We start from the raw sequence: 17,198 nt of genomic DNA on the forward strand, positions 1-17,198 counted from the left end.
AAGCCACACCTTTGATAAAAAGTTTGAAATGGAGTAAACATAATTTCAAACTTCAAATGTGATGGGGAAATTATGATGCCTTTAGCATGTAACATTCCTTTCACCAGTATTCTCATTCTAAGAAAAAATCCTGGCTTTCTGAGACTGTTATATTTTAATTCTGGAAGAGCCCAAGAAAGCCAACAAATACATAAACTTGACCAGACTCCAGGGGACTAAGCCTCTGATGGCCCCTATCCCCCTTTTATGAATGAATGAATGAATGAATGAATGAGTAAATAAATAAATAAAATTGCATTTTGCTTCTTTGTTTTCCTTTATTCTCAAATTTTTAAAAAAATAATTTATTTTTACTTGTTAAAAAATAAATATCATTATCTATCTATACTTTTCCTTTAATTTGTCCTAATTTTATGAAAAACAAAGGGATTTTACACTTTTCATGTTTTCCATTTAAAAAAATATAGAATATACATCCTTTGTTACTTTTTAGTAGTAATATTAGAAAATATTAGTAAAGATATTGAGTTACCAACTAACTATATAAACACCTGTTACCAAACCAGGATACATAATGTATTTCTTTGCCTTTTACTTTCACTTATATTTATTCTCATGAAGTCCTCAGAAAAGTTTCTAAAAGACTTTTTTACTTTAATATTCTGTATGTCCACTTTACTTGAAGTTAATCTCAAGGGTCAGATGCTGTAATAAGCAGCACTGACTTTCCCAGAAGCAGCGTCTAAGCTGTAAACTACTTCTGCAAGTCCAATGCTTACACATGCAATGTATCTCTCAGAGGACCTACGATTTCATATTCAGTGTAGGCTCACGTTATGAGCCTGTTATGAAATCAACTTAAAGTAACATTTTAGAACGTTAAACACATTTAGAAGGTGAAAAACATCCACTTCCTACTGTTAGAAGTTACACTGATGTCCTTATACTTTAGATGTGCAATTAAAAACAAAATCAAAACCCAAATTAAAAGCCAAGCATAAAAGCATACTGAAGTTTCAGGACCTTTAATGCAGAAGAGTGCAAAGTCACAGTCAGGACAGGGGCCAGGTTTCCTTCAACCTAGAAAAAGCCAAAAGCTCTACCAAAACATCCAAGTAATACATTTGACGTTTTTCCATCAAACTTCCCAGTCAAAAAATGTATCATCACATTCTCATCATACATCAAATGCATAACCTACTTTTAAGTAAATGTTGTTTTATGTAGACCAATAATACTATGCATTCATAGACCACTCTGCCACTTAGAAAGGGATGTCATTTTCATATGTGATTTGATCTTCACGAATACCCCATGAAGTAAGGCAATTGGGTATTAGGTACAATGTACACAGGGAAACAAAAGAGACTCATAAATTATGTGCTCAACATCATGAAACATCCTGACTCCCAATCCAATGCTCTGTTTACATTTCATCATGATGGTAACATGAATAAGGTAACATAATAGAAGATTTTAGGATTTTGATTTATGGACAAACACTAAAGAAAAATTAGATTTCTGACTTCCTGTAATGAAGGAGAAAAATCCTTGACTCACTTTACTCATTTTTTAATACTTCCTTCAGAAAACTCTATTGGCCCTTCCTTAAACAGCTTTCCACACATCAGAAGCCCTTTTTAAAAAAAAGGAAATCCCTAAACTTATCAGTTAACTGCAATCCTTCTCACATTATAGGGCTAAATTTCATCTTAGAATTCAAACAAAACTTTTTTCAACTTTATCTGGTGCAATATATTGGACATGTCCTTTGAAACACACTATCTCTAAATTGTTTTAATCTAGTCAAAACTGTAAAACTGCCACAAGGAGGTTCTTGAAAATAAAAGTTATCACATACTTTATGGCAACTTCCTCACCTAACCACACATAACATGCAATCCAGCCTCTAGTAGTTCTGCATTGTTAGATGAGTCTGCATTTTCTGTTTTAAAATATCCTGGGCTTCACAGGCCCAGCTGCTGTGTCCATGTTCTTTACATGTCAGAAACTAGTGCTCTAGGATCTTAACAGTTTATACTCACCAAGCCTTTTTAAATCTTTATTTAACTTGGATAAGAATACAACTATACAATCAAGAGTATAATACCATGGAACCAGTTAGTAAATCAAACATGTTAATCAATTAGGTTTCTTATGTCTTGTATATGGAACCAAATATCTAATAAGATATTGAGCCAACACAATACACAAAATATACAAAATTAAGAAGTACAAAATAGTGAAAAGGAATTGGAATTTGAGGAAGCAAAGCTCCAAAGAACAACAATCTAAGAAAATAATATATGAATACCATAGCTTGAAAAACAAACAAAGAAACAAAAGCTTCAGAATGGATTTTTTATGAACAGTTAGTGGACACTTGGAGTTGAGATTAAACCTCAAATTTTCTGGACTGATAATTACAAAAACAGAATATTCCTATAGAAGACCAATGTGACCCTTTCTTTATGACAGAAAACAAAATGTGGGCTAAACAATATGCTTCTTACCCATCCATATGTAACATAGCCATAATAGAAAATAAAACAAAAGTACACATAATCCAAAATATCAGACATATTAAACATTGTACTCAAAGTGAGTCAATGAAAACAAGTTTTAAAAGCCCACATCCTGTTACTGCTCAACTGCTTTATTTCCACTGGCAAATGCTTACAAATAATACATTTAAAATTCCCCTATCTCCAGATCTTTTCAGATTAGTATGCTCATCTTTTGTCACCTGATAGATTTACAGGAATAATCAAGATTCTACTGCCTTAATGAAAGACTAAGCCCTTCTTTGATTTTTCTGTGAAAAAATGAAAACAGATTTTAAAAAAGAAGAGATACAAATGCTAAGAATTATTGTCATGTGAGGGTTTTTCCCCCTTTTTAATCTACCTAATGCCCCCTCCGCACAAATAATTTACATTCAAATTGTTACTCATATAGTCTGTGGATGCAGTAACAGGAGCTTTGTGTGTGCTTTTTGTTGTTATTTGCTTTTTAAAGTAATGTTTAAAAGGTCTATATAACTGGAATTAAGTTCTTTTCCATAGAATATTTGGAAAATACCAGAAAGTATAAAGAAAAAGTCATTTGTGTTTCACCATCTACTCACTTTTATAACTATCCTTTGAGCTTATTTCTGATCACTTCTAGCTCCACAGTTTACACAATTAAAATTCTACTATTTTCTAACCCGTTTTCATTTAAAAAGTAGTATTTCATACATCCTTGAATATTCTTATTTTTTAATGGTTTCTTTAATTAGAATCCTATTCTTAAAGTAAAGGGTTAAAAATTATGCATGAAAATAATACCCTTACTCCCGTCCCTTCACCTTTATGATGAGAGCTCAGCAAATAGTAAACCATTCACACTAGCATTTAAGGTGTGATAAATTAGATCTCTCTGAGAAATGTGGGACCTAATAAGAGTCAAACCTTAAAACTATGAAGCGCTAACAAACATTTCAAGCGCTATCCAATGGATGTAACCTTACTGGAGGAGGTAGATCTAAAATTCGCACGACAGGTAGTTACCTGTTCTAGCTACAAGAAAGCTCCACTTCGTTTTTAAAAGCAACTGTGAGGCAGTGCAAATTTCACCCACTCAACAAAGTACGTTAATTTACTGAGTTCGATACAATTGGCGCTCCCAATGGCAGAAGTGGATTCATTAAACAGATAAACATGCAACGCATACAAGGAACTGTGTGGACAGCTGCTACAGAGGAGTTATCCATTAGCAAGACCAGGCTACAGTGGGCTGGTAGATGGAGAAGAGGATAAGGAAGGAGATCCGATCATTGTCAGACTGGCATATAAGCAGAAATCTCAGCTGCATTATTTAATATTTAATCTTCCTATTCCTGGCATCACGGGGCTCAAACGTCACCAAAAAAGATGGGCTGGCTGAAAAATCCGGCCGGGTGACGCACATAACATCTTACCATATGGATGCTCAACAATGAAGACCGAGTAGCGCCCCAAGCCCGGTGAAGGAAGGAGGGTTCCCCGGGCCATCAGCTTCCCCGCGCCCCCCGGACACGCCGCTCGGGTCTGCAAGTGGGGATGTGAGGCTGCCAGACCTCCCGACCTGACGCCTCCAGGGCCGGCTCAGGCCGGGGCGGGGGCGCTTCGGACTCGCGCTCCGAGACCACCCGTGAGACTGCACACGCCAGGCTACGGGAGTCTACTCCCGCCGGAGGAGCCCCCGGTCCGAGCAGCCCCAGCCTCAGAAAAGACCCCGCCGCTGCCTCCAGACTAGGGTGCGGGTCAGGGCCCGGAGCGGTGGCCGCGACTCTTCTCCCAGGGTCCCAACCCGCCCAGGGCCGTACCTGAACGAGCAGCGCCACCTCCGCCCGACTGCGTTGACTGTCGCGGTGGCAGCGGTCACAGCTCCGAGCACAGTGACGCCTCTCTTAAAAACAACAACCTGCTCGCAGGCGTCCGCAGCCGGGAGGCGGCGGCCGGCGGGGCAACGCAAAGCATGCCGGGACTCGTAGTCCCTACTGTTCCTCACGTAGGGCGCCGGAGGAAGAAAGAACTACGACTCCCGAAGAGGAGTGCAGCCCGCCGCCGCCGCCAGGCTGCGGGAAGCCAGGCGGGGCAGCAGCGATCTTCACAACATCCGGGCCCCGGCGCTGGAGAGGCGCCGCGACCGGTTGCTATGGAGACGGGCTACTCCTACCACTCCAAAGGATTCGCGGTTTCACCCAAAGGGCTACTCCCAGGATTAGGCGGATTAGTCGATACCTATTGATTCAGCCGACGGATCACGTTCTCATTTCGCTGCTTTAACTGGGTATAGTAAAAAGGCCGCGTCCCCTGGCGCGCTCGCTGGTCTTGTCATCCGCTGCCAGGAAAGACTGCGTTTGCCGAAGAAATTAAGATACCGAGAATGACCGAGTACGACTGGGTGGGTCTGGGCAGAGGGCTGAATGTTTTTGAGGGCTGGTACTCCTTGCTGTAAATTTGGGCATCGCCCCCCACCCAGTACCTTTTTAGAAAACCACGGGGCTACACAGATGTAATCGTCCATTGCATCGACCCAGAATTGCCTCTGAAAATATAAAAATGACTGGGGATGATGTGCAACTCGTACCCCATTGCAAACTGTGCGATGATGGCTTTAAATGAGAAAAATGTACCCGGTTAATTTTACATTCTTACGCTGTGACTTTTTCAAAAAGGATGGGAGGGAAAAAAGGATATGGTGCCCTTGTATTTACTCTTGGTGGAAGCAATATCAAGTTAAGGTTAAAGTTAAGGCTTTGTCCCCCAATTGTGGCAAAAAAAAATAAATAAAAACATCAACAAGTAAGATGATGGACCTGCAAAGAAAGAAAAAGGACCTCAAAATTTTACTTTTGGGGGATTATTTTTGTTTGCTTGCTTTTGGGTATGCTAGAGTTAACATCACTTGTAACACAACGCCAAAAAAGAAAACACGATTTTTAAGTTTACAATTACAGCTTCCATAAAGGGCATTTTCATTACTCAATGGTTTACCTTTTTTTTAATGTGCATGTTTTTATAATGGAGAACTTTGAAAAGTCACAGTGGCTTCACTTTCTGTAATTCCAGGCGAGACTGAAACATTAGTGAGAAAGCTAATACCATATATTTATAGAATTTTATTCTTTTAAAGGCAATTTAACAGTCTAATTTTAAGACAATCAATTTTAGAAGAATCGTTTATAATTTTAATTAACCTTTTTATCCTTAAGTAATATTTGCTGTGTAACCTGTCAGAGCATTAAAAATAATCCTTTTGTTATTCTTTGTTTTAGGCTGTATGCTTTTAATTGTATCCAGTTTGAACTCTATATTTTAAGAATATCAGATTTGAAGAGGGTGAAACCCAAATAAGAAAACCATAGTGAGGCCTATGACATAAAGTAAAAGCAATGAGTATTTTTTTTAATTAATTTATTTATTTTTGAGAGTGAGAGACAGCAGGGGACAGGCAGAGAGAGAGGGAGAGAATCACAAGCAGGCTCCACAGTCAGTGCATCACTGGGGCTCAATCTCATGAATGTGATCATGACCTGAGCAGAGATCAAGAGCCAGTTGTTTAGACTGACTTAAGAGTCAGAAACCAAGAGTCAGACTGAGCCACCCAGGCACCCATTGGATATTTTGTTCTAAGTCTGTAAACACTTGTTAATTATCCTGAAAGTCTAAAAGATTTAGGCAGACCCTTAACATTTCCAGATTGTGTGGTACAATATGCCAACAGAGTTTGTCTTCAGGTTTGACTGGATTTGGTTTTCTGGATTTTATTTTGAGCCAAAGATGATCAGAATTTAGTCGAAGGTGATTTGATGAGAGTCCTCTGTGACTGAGGTTGCTCTGGGCAACCTGACTGGATGTCCCTAAAGTCTATTAGGGTTGCTGCTGTTTACTGCAAGTTACAGGGAAGCCACCTTCCACCTACAGAAGCTAAGGTTCTTAACTAAAAGCTAAGAAGCTTTTCCTGGTGCTCCAGAAACCTACACACTTTAAAAAAAATTTTTTTAAGTTTATATATTTATTTTAAGAGAGAGCAAGCATGAGTGAGGGAGGGGAAGAGAGAGAATCCCAAGCAGGCTCCATGCTGTCAGCACAGTGCCCACCTCATAGCTCAAACCCATGAACCAGGAGATCATGACCTGAGCTGAAATCAAGAGTCAGAGGTTTAACCAAGTGAGCCACTGACGCGCTTCCAGAAACCTACACGTTTCGAGGAAAACCTAACGTGTTGAGATACCATAGGATTCTGATGACTTGGAATTATCCAGTGTCTATACTGTTGATATTTGAAAAAAAAATTAAATAAGCAGTGTCACAAAGACTTAGTAGCAAGATCTGATGCGGTCTACTTCCAGCTTTACTAGCTTCCTACAAGATTATGAATATCCTAGGGCACCTGTGTGGCTCAGTCAGTTGAGCATCCCACTCTTGATTTCAGTTCATGATCTTATGATTCATGAGATCAAGCCCCTTTTGGGGCTCTGTGCTTGGGATTCTCCCTCTCTCTGCTCCTCCCCTGGGATTCATTCATTCCCTCTCTCTCTACAAAAAAAAAAAATATTATGAATATGAAATGAGTATTAGCAAGCTGTACTATTCTAATTCAGTGTTAATAAATAACCTGTAAATTTTAGAACTGAATTCTGGAACATCATCCATATGCATTGAGGTAAACCTGAAAGAAAATGATAAAAACTGATTCCATTTATATTGCTTACATCCAGTTTTATTTCATTGTATCTCCATAACCACAGGAACTATAGCAATTTTTGTTTTGTTTTAAACTAATTTACAGATGATAAATAAACAATCTTCTATTTAATACAACTTTTAAAACCAGAGTTATAGTACCCTGTCAACTACCATGAAGTTATTTAGATATAATAACGTAACTTCTCATCTGGAAGGATTTAGATCTTAAGTATTCCAGAAGCTGCCACATATTCTTATTTTTATATTTTTAAACTAACCAAAATTTTTTGCCTATTTGGATACCACAGAACATACTAATAGCCTTATCACAAATAAAGGGCTTTATCATGAGTAAATATGCATATCTCTTTATGCTGTTGAGGCCCAGTAGGCAAAAATAACCCTCAAACAATATTTGGCCTCCTGGGCCACACATGTGGCTTCTGTTCATCCTACGATTTTCTCATTGCTTTGTAAAGAGACATATACTTTTGGCTTTGATTCAACTTGGGTCAGTGGCTCCAGCCCTCCCCTTACTTTGCTTTCTAGCTCTTTGTCTGGTGTAGGGAGTTAACACAAACCTCTGCCAAAAAATTTGCTTATTAAAGGATAAGCATCTTGTCCATGCATAACTGATGAAGGGCCTTAAGGAATGTAAATCTCCTCCTAGAATTCTTCAGGCTCATCTTCCCGCTTGGAGCCAGACTATTATTAGGGAATCCCTCTTTTGTAATGACTTGATTGTTCCTGTTATTTACTACAGTCCAGATAAAAATGACCTTTTCTGGAGCATGTCTTTACTTCAGGGACCTTGAACTATGTAACCATTAAAGAAATGATGTAATCACCCATGGTATATAAGACCCTGACTATCTTAAAGTGTCAAAAAGAAAAGAAATTACCACCATCCACATTGTCTGCCTGGTCTGTCTGGTCCATCTTGTCTGTCTTCTTTTCTAGAGATATTGCGCCGACACCAACCCCTACTCGGGACCTTTCGACTGGGGTGCGTGGGCTGGTCCCCCACACTCAGAGAATACTTCACTTACCTTACCTTTGATTTGCCTTCTACTCGTGTATTTATTCGTTTTGACGATCTCTTCGCATAATTAAGGTTACTTTTGTGGTGAGAACATTTAAAATCTCTTAGCAACTTTCAAATACATAATAATGTTAACTATACTCACCACTCTATACATTAGGTCCCCTGAACTTATCCCTCTTAGAAGTGGAAGTTTGTACTCTTTCACCACTATCTCTCCATTTCCCCCTTCACCCATCCCCTGGCAATCACTATTCTGTTTCAATGATTTAGACTTTTTTATTTTTAATTTTTTTTAATATTTATTTTTGAGAGAGAGATAGCAAGCAGGGGAGGGGTGAGAGAAGGAGACAGAATCCCAAACAGGCTCCATCCTATCTGCACAGAGTCCTATGTGGGGCTCGAACTCATGAACCTTGAATTCAGGATGTGAGCCCAAGTCAGATGCTCAACCGAGCCACTCAGGTACCCCTCAATGAGTTTCACTTTTCTAAAATTTTATATTCATATATATGAGAATCTAATACTCTTCTTTATCTGACTGAGTTCATTTAGCATAATGGCTTCCATGCTGTGTGAAATGGCATGATTTCCTTCTTTTTTATGGCTGATTAATATTCATGTGTGTACATACACGAGACTATAGTATACTACATCTTTAGCCATTCATGCATTAATGGGACACTTAAGATTGTTCTCATTTCTTGGCTATTGTGAATAGTGCTGCAATGACCAGAGGAGTGCAAATATCTCTCCAAGATAGTGCTTTCACTACCTTTGAATATATAACCAGAACTGGGATTGCCGAATCGCATGTTAATTATATATATATTTTTTTTTTTTTGAGGAACCTCCATAGTGTTTTCTATTGTGGCTACACCAATTTACATTCTCACCAACAGTGCACAGGTGTTCCCAATACTTCACATCCGCTCCAATATTTGTTATTTCTTGTCTTTTTGACACTAGCCATTATAACAGTGAGGTGGTATCTCTTCATTGTTTTAATTTGCATTTCTTTGATGATTAATCATGTTGAACACCTCTTCATGTACCTGGTGGGCATCTGTATGTCTTATTTGGGAAAAGTCTATTCAGGTCATCTGCTCATTTTTTAGTCAGATACTTTTTTGGTACTGACTTATATGAGTTCCTTGTATATTTTGGATATTAATCCCTTATCCATATGGTTTGTAAATATTTTCTCCAATTCCACAGATTGTCTCTTCATTCTGTTGCTTCTTTTGCTGTATAAGCTTCTTAGTATGATGCAGTCTCACTTGTTAGTTTTGCTTTTGTTGTTTATGCCTTTGATGTCATATGTAAAAACTATTTGCCAAGAACAAAATCATAGAGCTTTTCCCCTGTGTTCTTTTCTAGGAGTTTTATGGTTTCAGGACTTACATTTAAGTCTTTAATTCATTTTGAGTTAATTTTTGTGAATGGTATAAGACAGGGTTGGTGCTAAGTTTAAGTTTGTTTTTTCCCCCAAAATTTATAATTGAGAATGATTTTATATTTTTATATTTTAGGACAAGAAAAGTGCTTCAACTTCAAATTCAGACATGGAAATGAAACCTGAACAACTTCCTCCTTGTGTGAACCCTGGAAATCCTGTGTTTTCATGTATGTTGGACCCAAAGACACTACGTACAGCTACTTCACTATCAAAACCTAAGATGATTATGTATAAAACCAATTCAAGTAATTATGGTGAATTTTTACCTATGCCACAGTTTTTTCCTTGCAATTATACTCCAAAGGAGCAAGTATTTTCAAGCCATATCAGAGCTACTGGATTTTATCAAAATAACACTCTAAACACTGCCCCTGACAGAACCAGAACCGTTGATTTTCCTAATTTTCAACACACTCTATGAAGAAATATTCCTTTGTATATTTAAGGAAATATGCTCAGGAAAAATGAGTTTTAAATCTAAGGCTAGAATACCAAATTTGGACTAGAAAAGCATTTGAATAAGTTAAAAGAATAATTTTAAGAAATAAAGCATTTGAACTGATAAGTGAATGACAGTGAGTTCTTAAATAAAAATGTGTTCAAAATAGAATAAAAAACAGACACGTTTTAGTACAAAATAGAACAAGTAGTAGACACATTTAGTACATTATTTAGTACAAGTTCTCCAAAATTGTCCACTGAGTATATTTAACAAGACAAAGGAGCACAGGAACACTAAAGAAAAAACTGAATTAAGGAAGACTGACCAGTAATTTCCCAGTTTTCTGTTATTTCAACGAACAGCTTAGAACCTGGGGGAATGTTAGTTCCCACTGCAAGGCTGGAATAAGAGAAGACCTGCTATTCATTTATTCATCTGGCAAGTATTTATAGAACACCTGCTAAGGACAGGAACTATCTAATGCAAATGGAACACAGAAATAAAAGACAGTACCCTTTATTGTTTCAATGAATAATATTTTAGGGGAATGAGATTAGCAAATTAATAAAATGTTATAATTTATGTAAATTATGAAAAGGTATTTCAAACACAAAGACAGAATTGCTCAAATTGAGACCAAGGACATCAGGAGAAGCATCCTGAAGAAGGTAAAAGCAAATCAAAGGAAAGATCAGTAGAGGAAGAAGAAGCAATACATAGAAGAACAAAGATGTAAGAGATATATATCCTTACCACAGTGTAAGCAGTGGTGGACAGCAGACTATACTCTTCTTCAAACTATGTAATTCCACTGTATACAAAGATTTTATTTGTTTACTTCGGCTGCCATCTGTTGAAACCACACTTGAGACTGTGTACCTTTATTTTAAAAAATCACTGCTCTTAATTTTCCCTGTTCAGATTCAGGATATTAACATCAATTATCTTTAGTTGCTAGGGGATCACAGAAGTTGTATCTTCTATTTATAAAAAAGAATGGTTTGATATGAGAAAATAGTTCATACTCTGCCTCATGAGATTTTCCCAAATACCATAAAATTTGGTATTTGATAATATAAACATAAACAAAAAAAATTAGTTTTGTTTACTTCCTCTAAAACACCAAAAATCCAGGCATTGTGCAAGATATTGAGGTGAATAATGCAAATTAAAAAAACTTGAGTTTAGTTGCCTTTTTTCCACGAAATCTATACAACCTGTTTTTCCCCTTCACTGAAGGTACTCATTTGTGGCAAGTGAAGTCAACTTATTGAAATTTTGAATCTAAATATTAATCTAACGATTCTTACTATGGCAGGTGATTAGGCCCTTTTCTGTTTGGGTGTTGCTAAAATTCTCAGATAGAATGAATATCTCAGAATCTAGCACATTGTCTGGAAGGCTACTAGATAGTCATTTAGTGCCTGTTAAAATCCAGGCACTATTCTAGGCACTAAGAGCATGCCCCTCATGAAGCTTAGATTCTAGTAAATTCCAGTAGGGAAAAACAGACCCAAAAAACATGTTACTGGGTGACTCAGTAGGTTAAGTGGCTTGATTTTGGCTCAAGTCATGATCTGTTACAGTTCATGTGTTTGAGACCCGTGTCAGGCTCTGTGCTGACAGTGTGGACCCTGCCTGGGATTCTTTTTCTCCCTCTGCCTCTTTCTCTCTCAAAATAAGTAAATATACTTAAAAATAAAACACATCTGTATAGATAAATTTGTATAAGTACATATACATATTTATATACTCTTTATATTTATGTTTATATATATCACGTAAATGTATAGGCATGTAAATGTATATGTCATAAAAATATAGGCATATATTTACAAGTGACATATACATATTTACAAATGTAAATATTTATGCCTATACACACACACACACACACACACACACACATATATGTAATGGCAAGTGATAAATGTTATGGGGAAAAAGTAAAATAAGGTTGGGGGAAAGGAAGTGCTTGGGCAAGCATTATTTTTGGTAGACTGGTCTGGGAAGGTCTCTGATAAGTCGATGTCTGACCAAACCCCTGAAGGGAGTGAAGAGAATCTCTAGGGAAAGTAGGGCTGTTATGAGACAACTGAATATGTAGTCTGGAGTTCCGGGTAGAAGCCCACATTGAATATAATCAATCTGAACAACATCCACACAAAGATATTATTTAACATCATAAGGCCAGATAAAACTATAAAGTATTCATGGGAAAGAGACCAAACGACTAAGCTCCAGGGAACTCCAACATTTAGAAATCAGGGGAATGAATATGAATAAACAAATGAAATCAAGAAGTGATTCGTGAAGGAGGAAGAAACTAGAAATTGATGCCCAAAAACCAAGAACTTGTTTCAAGAAAGGGAATGAACCAGCTGTGTGACATTATCTTGAGAGATAACACACGGATTGAGATCTGAAGGCACAAATAGGCAATGCAGAGAACATTGGTTACCTCAAGGAGAAGTGTTTTAGTGAGGTCACAGAAAGAAAAACTTTAATGGAATAGGTTTAAGAAAGAATGGAAGTGGTACTTTTTAGTAGTTTTGCTGTACACTGAACAGAGAAATAGACTGAAAGCTGGAAGCAGATGTATGGGCCAAAGGTTATTTTTTTAAAGATAGGACAATATAGCCTATTCTGATGGGATCACTTTTTGTAAACTACTGACATATACTAATCAGTTCTAAAGATAAAATGTAGTTGAAGACAACTACAGAGTAATGTTTCTTTAATATGGACTAAAAAAACTAAACTGTATAAAATCAAAAGCATAGGTAGACAATATGCAGAATTATTCACCAGCTTATCGTATATTTAGAACAAACAACTTAAAAGAAGCTTTAATGTTTGGACTGTATGAAATTCACCATTTTGTAGGATATTCAACATAAAGCAGTACATTTTTGGAATATGCTAAAATGTAAGTAAATGAGTAAACAAATACACAAATTTGTAACTTACTTTACAAATAAGTAAATAAACACAAATGAGTTTGTAATTTTTCCAAAAAGAATGATTTCGTTTCAGATAACAGTTTGAACAATTCATTCTTGTAGAAAATATTTAAACACATTAGGTAAAAAATTCACAGGGGCCCCTGCGTGCCTAAGTAGGTTAAGCATCGGACTCTTGATTTCTGCTCCAGTCATGATCTCATGGTTATGAGATTGAGCATCACATCAGGCTCCATGCTGAGTGAGGAACCTGCTTAGGACTCTCTCTCTCTCTCTCTCTCTCTCTCTCTCTCTCTCTCTCTCTCTCTCTCTCTCTCTCTCTCCCCCTCCCCCCCCACCCCTACCCCACTTGCTCACTCATGTGGTACACATCCTCTGTCTCTGGGGACAACAAAAATAAAAAACTCACATACTTTAGGCAGACTTTCCTACCTTTACATAAAAATCAAAATTTTTGACATTTCACTTCCATTTCTTGACTCATAGTTACCTGAAAATATAGCACAAGCTCTCAGCTTCAAATAAAACAAAGTTTATCTTCCCAAAAGAATATTTTACCAGTGTGTTTAGGTCTTTCTCCTCTCTTTTAGCTATAAACTATCAGAAATCTAGTATACTTCATCAAAAATGTAATAAATATATTTGACCAAATAAGTTGGTTTTTTTATGTATAATAGGTCAAAATTATTGAGTTTACTATTTCTATTATTATACTGTTTGTTTTGTTTACTAAACAAAAAACATGTTTATTTAGGTCACAGAAAGGCTAAAATGAATAATATTAGTGAAATAAATGAAATAAGTATATAAATAAAATATAATTTAAAAAAAATAATAAAATGAATAAATACTGTCAAAAGTAGTTCCTTGAAGAGACTATCTTCAGAAGGTCATGGGGTCATATGCCTTTAAAACATTTTAGAAAGAAAAATTTAAAAAAATAAAACATTTTATAAAGGAGAATTACATTTCAAAAACTATGGGCAGTGGCAAAGAGAAGATGCTGGTAATGTCGTCATCTGAAGAACAAACCTGGTTTTAGTGGAGAGTTAGTTACATGAGGTATGCTTAAGGTTTGTAAACAAAGGTAATTCATCTAAACTTTACAGGAAAGAGGAAGCCTGTTGTATACAATTGGATGCAGCTGCCATGAAACATTCTATTCTAATTCTCCTTGTTCTAGGTGTTAAAAGGCAGTTCAACTGAGTGACTTTGAAAGATTTGATTGGCTTTATTCAACAGTTAATCGAGCAGCATCCCATCTAGAGACTGAACAAAATGGAAGATGTTTATAGGCAGAAACAGGGTGGAACAAAGAAGCTATTAACAACAACAACAACAACAACAACAACAAAAGGAAGGATTGTTTCCAATTTCAGGCAAGGTCACCTTCCTTTGGGGGAAGAGTAGGGGCCAGCAAGCATTCGCTAGTGCTGATCAGAAAATTCCAGATTGGTTAAAGGTCAGATTCCTGCAATTACAACCTGGTTTGCAGCAATGGGGGCAAGTGACTCCATTTTTTTTTTTTTACTTTTTAAATTATTTTTTTAAATTTTTAATGATTTTAAAAATTCCAGAATAATTACCATACACTATTATATTAGTTTCAGGCATACAATAATAGTGATTCAACAATTCTTCACATTACCCAGTGCTCATGATGATAAGGATACCCTTAATTCCTTTTACCAATTTCAGCCATTCCCACTCTTCTGGCAACCACCAGTTCTTCATATTTAAGAGAATTTTTTTTTTGGTCTCTTTTTTTCTTTGTTTATTTTGTTTCTTAAATTCTACATGAATGAATTCCTATGGTATTTGTCTTTCTGATACTGACTTATCTCACTTAGCATTATACCCTCTAGATCCATCCATGTTGTTGCAAATGGCAGAATTTCTTTTGTTTTATGGGTAATATCCCATTGTAGATACATACCATATCTTCTTTATCCAATGGATACTTGGGTTGCTTCCACATTCTGGCTAATGTAAATAATGCTGCAGTAAACATAGGGGTGCATATATCCTTTAACATTCTTGTTTTCATTTTCTTTGGGTAAATACTCAGCAGTGGAATTCTTGGGTCATATGGTAATTCTGTTTTTAATTTTTTGAGTAATCTACCCGTTTTCCACAGTGGCTGCGCCAGCTTGAATTCCCATCAACAGCGCCTGATGGTTCCATTACTCCACACCTCACCAACACTTATTTCTTGATACTTTGATACTATCCATTCCGACAGGTGTAAGGTGATATCTCATTGTGATTCTGATTTGCATTTCCCTGACAATGAGTGATAAATGCATCTTTTCAGGTATCTTTGTAGTCATGTCTGTTTGTATCTTCTGCCTATTTTTAATCAGAGTATTTGGGTTTTTTGATGTTGAGTTGTGCAAGTTCTTTATATACTTTGGATATTAACTCCTTATCGAATATATCATTTGCACTCCAATTCAGTAGGTGTCTTTTTGTTTTGTTGTTTCCTTTGCTATACAAAGCTTTTTATTTTCATGTAATACCAGTAGTTTGTCTTTGCTTTTGCTTCCTTTGCCTTAGGAAATATGTCTAGAAAAATGTCAGAGAATTACTGCCTTTGATCTCTTCTAGGATTTTTCTGGTTTTAGTCTCATATTTACATCTTTAGCCCATTTTGAGTTTATTTTTGTTTATGGTGTAAGAAAATCGTCCAGTTTTCCCAATACTATTTGTAAAACCCACTTTTCTTTTCCCACTGCATATGTTTGCCTTTGTCATAGATTTATTGACCATATAATTGTGGGTTTATTTCTAGGCTCTCTATTCTGTTTCAGTGGTCTATGTGTCTATTTTGGTGCCAGTACCATACTGTTTTGATTACTACAGCTTTGTAGTATATCTTGAAATCTGGGATTGTGATACCTCCAGTTTTGTTGTTATTTTCAAGATTGCTTTGGCTCTTCAGGGTCTTTTGTGGTTCCATACAAATTTTAGGATTGTTTATTCTAATTCTGTGAAAAAGGCTGTTGGTATTTTGATTGGGATTGCACTGAATCTGTAGATATTTGCTTTGGGTAGTATGGACATTTTAACAATATTTATTCTTCCAATCCATGAGCATAGACTATCTTTCCATTTGTGTCACCTTCAATTTCTTTCATCAGTGTTTTATAGTTTTCAAAGTACGTCTTTCCCCTCTTTGGTTAGGCTTATCCCTAGGTTTTATTATTTTTGGTGCAACTGTAAGTGGGATTTTCTTAATTTCTCCTTCCGCTACTTCATTATTAGTGTATAGAAATGTTACAGGTTTCTGTATATCGATTTTGTATCCTGCAGCCGTCCTGATTCATTTATCAGTGCTAGCAGTTTTTTGGTGGAGTTTTTAGGGTTTTCTAGTATCATGTCATCTACAAATAGTCAAAGGTTTACCTCTTCCTTACCAATTCCAATGCCTTTCATTTCTTTTTCTTGTCTAATTTCTGTGGTTAAAACTTCAGTACTATGTTCAACGAAAATGGTGAGAGTGGACATTCTGTCTTGTTCCTGACCTTGGGGGAAAAGCTCTGTTTTTCCTCATTGAGGATGATGTTAATGGTAAGTTTTTCATAGATGGCCTTTGTTATGTTGATGTCTGTTCCCTCTAACCCCACTTTGTTGAGGGTTTTTAGTATGAATGGGATATTGTACCTTGTCTAATGTTTTTCTTCTATGGAAATGATCATATTGTTTTTATCCTTTGTCTTATTTAATGTTTGTTTATTCTGAGAGAGAGAGCTTGAACACACATGGGCAGGGGAGGCGCAGAGAGACAGAGGGAGAGAAAGAGACAGCTTTTCTGTCAGTCAAGAGCTAAAATGCATTAAAAAAATTATACCAAACCTGGTCTGGAACAAACCACTTTTGCTTAATGTTATTGACAAACCTCTTTCTGGGAAGAAAGAAATGAACTTTTCTCAAAATGCTTAAGCACTCTAATGAGATAAAGGCAGGTTTAATCAAACTAGTTACCCATCTACCCTGACTCTCAAGTGATGATCAGTCAAAGGGCTACTGGCATATTAGAAAGTATTTTTTTAATTAAGTCTAACAATAACTATTT

General features: G+C 36.5%; 2 protein-coding genes across 6 annotated transcripts in view; one reads left to right on the forward strand and one right to left on the reverse strand.

Annotated features, from left to right (window-relative positions):
• CCPG1 (cell cycle progression 1) overlaps positions 1 to 4,478 on the reverse strand; it is a 43,299-nt gene extending 38,821 nt beyond the window's left edge. For 3 of the 5 annotated variants that reach the window (XR_003913273.1, XM_029951743.1, XM_029951742.1), the window contains exon 1: positions 4,349 to 4,477. The gene's annotated coding sequence lies outside the window, so the exon portion shown is untranslated. Of the gene's footprint in view, positions 1 to 4,348 lie in introns of all 5 variants that reach the window. The other 2 variants (XM_029951744.1, XM_029951745.1) reach the window with 2 other exon arrangements.
• Positions 4,460 to 10,280, forward strand: C9H15orf65 (chromosome 9 C15orf65 homolog). The gene is made up of 2 exons (XM_029951752.1): positions 4,460 to 4,929; positions 9,792 to 10,280. Exons 1-2 carry the CDS (start codon positions 4,912 to 4,914, stop codon positions 10,137 to 10,139), a joined length of 366 nt encoding a protein of 121 aa, XP_029807612.1. The 5' UTR covers positions 4,460 to 4,911; the 3' UTR covers positions 10,140 to 10,280.
• The last annotated feature ends 6,918 nt before the right edge of the window (positions 10,281 to 17,198 follow it).

The sequence above is a fragment of the Suricata suricatta genome, chromosome 9, assembly GCF_006229205.1.
Source record: "Suricata suricatta isolate VVHF042 chromosome 9, meerkat_22Aug2017_6uvM2_HiC, whole genome shotgun sequence".
Classification (NCBI taxonomy): Eukaryota; Metazoa; Chordata; class Mammalia; order Carnivora; family Herpestidae; genus Suricata; species Suricata suricatta.